A 7,310-nucleotide genomic window follows, 5' to 3' on the forward strand; every position below is an offset into this window, starting at 1 on the left:
GTGTGTGTGTGTGTGTGTGTGTGTGTGTGTGTGTGTGTGTGTGTGTGTGTGTGTGTGTGTGTGTGTACAATACACACACATAACTGTACTTAGAACAAAGTATATTCTTTTTTGGACAAATTTTTCATAAAAACATAAATAATAAAATAAGATTAGCTTATGCTTTTTACTCTTTTCTTATTTTTTAAATAAAAATTTAGTTTATCGCGATAATTGCAATTCTCTGCAAATTATTGAATATTTTATATATTTCATACTATTACCACTGTATCGTTACATATTTTTTCATGTTGCACTTTTTACACTTTTTGTTGTACTTTTTAAAAAAAAATTTATGTAAAATTCATATGTAGAAAGTAATTATCCCGCAAATGCGCAAGAAATTATTAAACCATAGTTGATCCACACAATAAGATCATGTAGAAGAAAATGTTTTCACAGTTTCACTAAAAGTATTTGGGACGAATTGTCTACTGAAAACTATTACGTAATTCACAAATTTGTACTCCTCCATGTGAAGTCGCAATTGACGAATATTGAAAAACTTTCACCGATTAATTGGTGATATTTCTTTACGCTTTTTCGTTTCCATCTTAAAAACTACATCATAACATCTTTTTCTGAGACGCGTGTATGTTATACATATTTTTCTTCAAAATTAATTACTTTATATAGTTTAACGTAACGTAGTATAATTAATATTCATCCTTTGATAAAATTTTATGTTAAGAAATTTAAATTTACCGGTATTATTAAAAACAAAAAAAACCCCGTTACATATGTATGTATATATACATATATACATGCTAGCATTAATAACATTATTATATTTGTAAATGCATATATTATTGCACTATTATCTTTTAAATTATAATATTACCAAAGAACCAATATATATATTATTTCAGATTATTTAAAAAATATTATCGATTAAAACTTTAACTTTAGTTTTACCATAACGATGTCCGAGGTCTAACGAGCGATTTCAGGAAAAGTAAAGGCAACTTCCGCGTCGCTTTCCGTGCGTAATATAAAATGCCAAGCGTGTTCTTCTTTTTCTCGTACCTCTCACAATTTCCTTTTTCTTATTATCATCGAAATAACTCGACAATGCCATAAAATCGCTTATATTCTGTACATTAAAAAACGACACATAATTTTTGAAAATTTACTATACAATTAAGAGCATTGATCAAATTCGCTTGGCAAATTTGCAAAATATATTCATAACGATTTACCGATACTTTCTGTTCGTTCACAAAATAAAGTAAACGAATTATATAATTAATTTTATATATATATATTTCTTAAATATATATATTACAGAGCGTTGAAGTTGCTGAGTGCGCACGCATCAATAGTATTAATGTTCCCGTACTACCATATAGTACTCCAAAAGTACTATTCCAATCATTCTCATCGTTCTGCACCAAAGAGGAAATCTTTCAAGGTCTTTAAGAGACTCAGAAGGAATACATGAAACATAGAAATTGCTCACCGGAAATTACGAAATTGGAATTATCCTATAACGATTACAAGTACGTATATACAATTTTCATGCAATATCTTACAAATATGATAAATTAAAAATCTTTATCTCTTTTTCCTATATCCTCCCTTCTGTATCTTTTTTTTTTTTTGTTAAAATTGATTTTTTCTAGAATTTTCAAAAACTTACTTGTATTTTTGAGAGAGAGAGAGAGAGAAAGAGAGAGTCCCTATATATTTGAAGAAATTTATACTAGAATAGTAATCTTAAATAGAAATTCCTATCGTCTGTTTCTTGCCAACTAATGATCAATAGATCAAGGATATATTTGCAATTTCATCATTATTGCAAATACATCCTTAAATACATATACTTCCGTCTCTCGTAATTCGTAAGAATTTTCTCGCACTGCTAAATTACATGAGTTAATACATATATTGACACTGACCTATTTAACAACCGAAGATGTTTTCGAATACCTGATAGAGTTAGATAAGGCCAATGAAAAAATGTGTGTGTGCGCGCGCGCGCGTGTGAGAGAGAGAGAGAGAGAGAGAAGAAACGGAAGAGGTAACATAACGTAACTCACGAGTTGTCTTGTAAAAAGAAACAAGTCAGAGGTTTATACCGGTGAAACACTTTCTCCTTTCTCGTTATGAGATCACCATCTCGTTCTTCCGGCGGATCGGGACATAACAAGGAACTTCGTGCCCCGTTTACTGATTCAATTTACACGTGGATTGAAGCTTGCGTTATGCGGCTATCGTGGATCTTATTAAATTAAACGCTAGCCATGCTTTAATGGGACTCGATAGTCTTTAATTCATTAAGAAACTTTGGCATTTCCTTGTTCCATATCGCGCGTAACCGTTCTTCCTTCCGTGATTAGAAACATATTACTATTTCCATTTCATGTCGCCACGAGCGAAGTTCATTACATTCTTCAATGGATTTCGACATTTTTTGGTACTAGTAATAACAGTTGATAATTCCGAATTTTTCCAAGTTCTGCGATTTAAAAAATAATTAATAAATTAAAAATTAACAAATTTGTTCTCATATGTACAACATATGTAAAATCTAGATCAAAATTTTGAGAAAAATTTAAGGAAGTTCTCGCGCTACTTCCTAGTCAATAAACGGTTTATTCATAAAAATATGTAAAACGATTAAAATAATGGAATAAGAAGATTACTAACAATATCTTATGTCATTATACATAATCATTGTTAGTTTTATATGTTACTAAATATTTTCAAAATGACAAAATAAAAGTTGTAAGATGCTCATTTGATGTACACTACATCGTTCATTTGAGACATTATATTCTAGCTTTTTTCATTAAAAAATATAAATTTCTTGTAAAATTGTACAGTCAGTTTAAATGAAACTTTAGGAGAATAAATTTAAGTGTTTACTTTATAATTATAACAATTTTTAAATTGTTGCCTTATATGCAAGTGTCTCAATTTTAAAAAAGAGAATAATTACAAAATAAAAATACCTTCAACGTCAAATTCTAAAAATTTAGAATTAAATATCTTCAAAATGATACGGTAAAAGTCAATAATTTTTTAAATTTTTTTTTTTTTTTTTTTTTAGATAATATTGATATTATTAATTTTTGTATTACATGTATATTATAGACTTGTCTTATATTTCATCAAATGTAAGAACTTCCTTTCCTTAATGCGTGTTACCTAATTCTAATATTTGCTATCCAGTGCTAGCTTTCATTCAATTCTATTTTATCATCATCATCATCATCATTATCATTATTATTATTATTATTATTATTACAGAACAAAGCAGTATGGAAGGGATTCATCGAAATCAATGGAAGCGTCATAAAAGATATAAACATCGACGTATCCTTCAATGTTCGCAAGACTGAAAAGATCAGTAGATAGAACCTCTATTACAACGTTCCATTACAAGCGATGAAATTCAATAATACAGCGATATTAAACTAAAAATAAAAATTCGCAAGGCAGGGTTATATTTTCGCCAAAATGGTTTTCAGTGCGATAGTAGTGACGTCAGCCTTGAAGAGCGCTATCGGCTTAATGGGTACAGGTTTATGGCTCATACCATTGTTAATTGCGGGTCTTTCTTACTATCGTTACGATCAACTGGATCCTGAGAGTCGACTCATCGACAGGCACCCTCTCTACTCTGATTACGATTTTATTGTAATTGGAGGCGGATCGGCTGGAGCGGTAATTGCTAGTCGACTATCGGAGATACCAAACTGGAATGTGCTATTATTAGAGGCCGGCCCAGATGAAAACGAAATTACAGACGTGCCATCTCTGGCTGCATACTTGCAGTTAACCACGTTAGATTGGAAGTACAAGACTGAGGCTACAGGTAAAGCTTGTTTGGCTATGAAGGGCGGTCGTTGTAACTGGCCTAGAGGAAAAGTAATCGGTGGAAGCAGTGTTTTTAACTACATGTTATATGTGCGTGGTAATAAAAAAGACTATGATCATTGGGAATCGCTCGGTAATCCCGGTTGGGGATATGACCAAGTTCTTTACTATTTCAAAAAATCGGAAGACAATCGGAATCCATACTTGCGGAGAAGTCCATATCACGCGACCGGTGGCTACCTAACAGTACAGGAATCGCCGTGGAAGACTCCCTTAGTGGTTGCTTTTATTCAAGCAGGCATTGAATTGGGATACGAAAACAGGGACATAAATGGCGAAAAGCAGACGGGCTTTATGATATCTCAAGGAACTATTCGCAGGGGAAGCAGATGTTCCACCGCGAAGGCTTTCTTGCGGCCTGTACGATTACGCAAGAACATTCATACAGCTATGAATAGTCATGTGACGAGAATCGTGATCGATCCGTTAACCATGAGAGCGACTGGCGTCGAGTTTGTTAGGAATGGTCGCAGACAAATAGTGAGAGCACGGAAGGAAGTGATATTGTCAGCAGGTGCCATTAATAGTCCTCAAATTTTGATGCTATCGGGGATCGGACCGAAGGAACATCTACAACATGTTGGTATTCCTGTTATCAAAGATCTTCAAGTCGGCGAAAATCTTCAGGATCATATAGGAATGGGCGGTTTGACGTTTTTGGTTGATAAACCAGTCAGTATAGTTCAAGATCGTTTTCAGCCGGTTCCGATGATGATGCATTATGTGATTAACGGCCGAGGTCCCATGACGACCTTGGGTGGCGTTGAAGGTTACGCCTTCGTAAATACAAAGTATGCCAATCACTCTATCGATTATCCGGACCTGCAATTCCACATGGCGCCAGCCTCCATTAATTCTGACGCGGGAGTACAAGTTCGGAAAGTTTTAGGGTTAACGGACGAAGTATACAACACCGTCTACAGACCAATTAACAATCGAGACGCTTGGACCCTGATGCCTCTTCTGTTAAGGCCTAAGTCTCGTGGCACTATACGTTTGAGAAGTTCCAATCCTTTTCACCATCCTATTATCAATGCGAATTATTTTTCTGATCCTATGGACATAGCCACCTTGGTGGAAGGTGCGAAGTTTGCGATCAAAGTCAGCGAGGCAAAAGTCTTTAAACAATTTGGCTCAAAACTTCATCGTGTCAAGCTTCCGGGATGTAAACATCTCAAATTCGGCACCGATGCTTACTGGGAATGTCATATTCGACATATTTCTATGACAATTTACCATCCTGTAGGTACCGCTAAAATGGGACCGTCAACTGATCCTACAGCCGTAGTGGACCCTAGATTGCGGGTTTACGGTATCGCGGGTCTTCGAGTTATCGATGCGTCTATCATGCCGACGATATGCAGTGGTAACACAAACGCTCCTGTCATTATGATCGGTGAAAAAGGGGCTGACCTCATTAAACAAGATTGGCTACCACCGTCGACAATTAATCACAAAAATAAATTTAAACTCAGAAAGGGCTAAGGAAAAAATAGATTCGATCCGAAATGTATATATTATAATATAATATATAAAGATTCAATTTATTTGCAGACGTTTCGATTGTGCAAGCGTATCGCAAAGGAACAATTATTCCTAAATGAAAAAAAGGAAAAGGAAGTTATTGTTAAAGACGTTCAGAAATTTTAAACTGTAATATTGTATAGGTATGTGCGATATATTGCGATTGACTGATTGTATTATAATGGATATGTTGCAGCCTTTTTGCGAAATTAATCATTTCTCGAAAAGGCTAGTCTTTAAGCCGCAAAACGGCGCCTTTTTGTGAAATCAACGATCGTTTCTCAATTAGGCTTTTCGTGAAAAAACTAACTCACATCAACCTTATTGGTTAATAATTGGTTAATGATGACGTTCTGCAAAAAAGCTAACAAAACGTCTAGCCTTTTTGCAGAACCCTTTTACCATAAAATGAAAAAAATCTGACAGAAGAAAGACGAGAACTGTCCCGAAGTGAGATATTGAGCGTTAAAGTTGACAACTATTGAAGTTAGGAAATCTGTCATGTGGACGGCTATGCCGCCCCGAACAAAAAAGAAATAACATATCCTATCCGCTTGGGGCCTAACCTAGAAGTTGCAGCCTAGTAAAAAGACGCTCTAAAAAGACTGTTCTCACACCCCACTGTCTTCATAGGTTAGAAATATTCCAAGCGGACTGTCTAGACTGCAATAAGGCTAATGTGAGTTAGTCTTTTCACGAAAAGCTTAAGTGCGTCTGCCTAATTGAGGAACTGTCGTTGATTTCGCAAAAAGGTACCATTTTCATAAAAATTAGCTTTTTCGTGAAAAGGTTAATTTCATAAAAAGGCTGCGACAGATATACCAATAATGGATATATCAAGGTTATCTACCTAATTTGTTGTCCTAATTTCGTATGTGTCTCGAGAAATATAATTGCGTTTATAATTACTCCATGCGCATTATACAATATGTAATGTACAGTAAAAAATGATTAGACTGTATGTAAACAACATATAATGAAGTAGTCTTGATTATCTAAAATTATAATTAGAATTACACAAAAAATTATGTATACTTGATAAATTTATTGGTGGCAGAAATGCGCAATGATCCGATCATATTTCATCTTAACACAATTGCATATGTAATTCGTAAATTCGATGATAACAGACTAATAAAAACAACAATTATTGTTTAGAGCGTAATTTTAGAAAAAAGAACAGCGCAAAAATAATAATCAGAAATAAATCTTACGCAATTAGTAATAACAACTAGGCCAGTTCAGAGTAAAGAGTCACGAGGTGGACTTACATAAAAACGGTTAATGTATATTTCTCAGGTACTGTATTATTAAAAGAGTATGCAAAGATTGGTGTCAAATGTTAAACTAAAGAAATTTTCATAAAAAATCTGTTTAGTTTAACATTTTCACTAAACATTCTATAGAATCGTATTGCTGAAAGGATTTTATGAGAGATGATCAGGAGGGCCAATATAATGACTTGGAACATAGGGCTGTGCCGCCCTTTCGTAATGTTTCATCCTTTTTAATTCCATTTATCAATTCTTTAATTTTGTAAACTTTGCAGTGAGTTTTCTCAGTCATTTCTCATTCAAATAATTTGCGGGCTCTTTGATCTTTTTGAGCTTTTTTTCCAAATCCCCGAGAAGTAGGATTAAGTATTCTACTCGTGCCATCGTTTCTGTTACATAAAATCCTTTCATTAGTATTAGTCTATGACTTAGTAAAACGTTGAATGAAAGATTCATAAAAATCTATTTAACATTTTGAATCGATATTTGCATTCTCTTTTCTCAGTTTTTTTATGTGCCATATGATAAATGTAGCGTTTTTAACTTTTTTAAATAAGATAATGTATAAGTTTTATTACCTAAATATAATGT

General features: G+C 33.7%; 1 protein-coding gene across 2 annotated transcripts in view; it reads left to right on the forward strand.

The window, feature by feature from the left end:
- Positions 1–6,321, forward strand: part of LOC108757304 (glucose dehydrogenase [FAD, quinone]) — a 7,818-nt gene extending 1,497 nt beyond the window's left edge. For both annotated transcript variants that reach the window (XM_018501778.1, XM_018501779.1), the window contains exons 2-3: positions 1,327–1,538; positions 3,292–6,321. In XM_018501778.1, coding sequence (XP_018357280.1) covers positions 3,502–5,406 — 1,905 coding nt within the window. In that variant the 5' untranslated portion in view covers positions 1,327–1,538; positions 3,292–3,501 and the 3' untranslated portion in view covers positions 5,407–6,321. The remainder of the gene's footprint in view (positions 1–1,326; positions 1,539–3,291) is intronic.
- The last annotated feature ends 989 nt before the right edge of the window (positions 6,322–7,310 follow it).

The sequence above is a fragment of the Trachymyrmex septentrionalis genome, unplaced genomic scaffold (assembly GCF_001594115.1).
Source record: "Trachymyrmex septentrionalis isolate Tsep2-gDNA-1 unplaced genomic scaffold, Tsep1.0 scaffold137, whole genome shotgun sequence".
In the NCBI taxonomy this organism is placed as follows: domain Eukaryota; kingdom Metazoa; phylum Arthropoda; class Insecta; order Hymenoptera; family Formicidae; genus Trachymyrmex; species Trachymyrmex septentrionalis.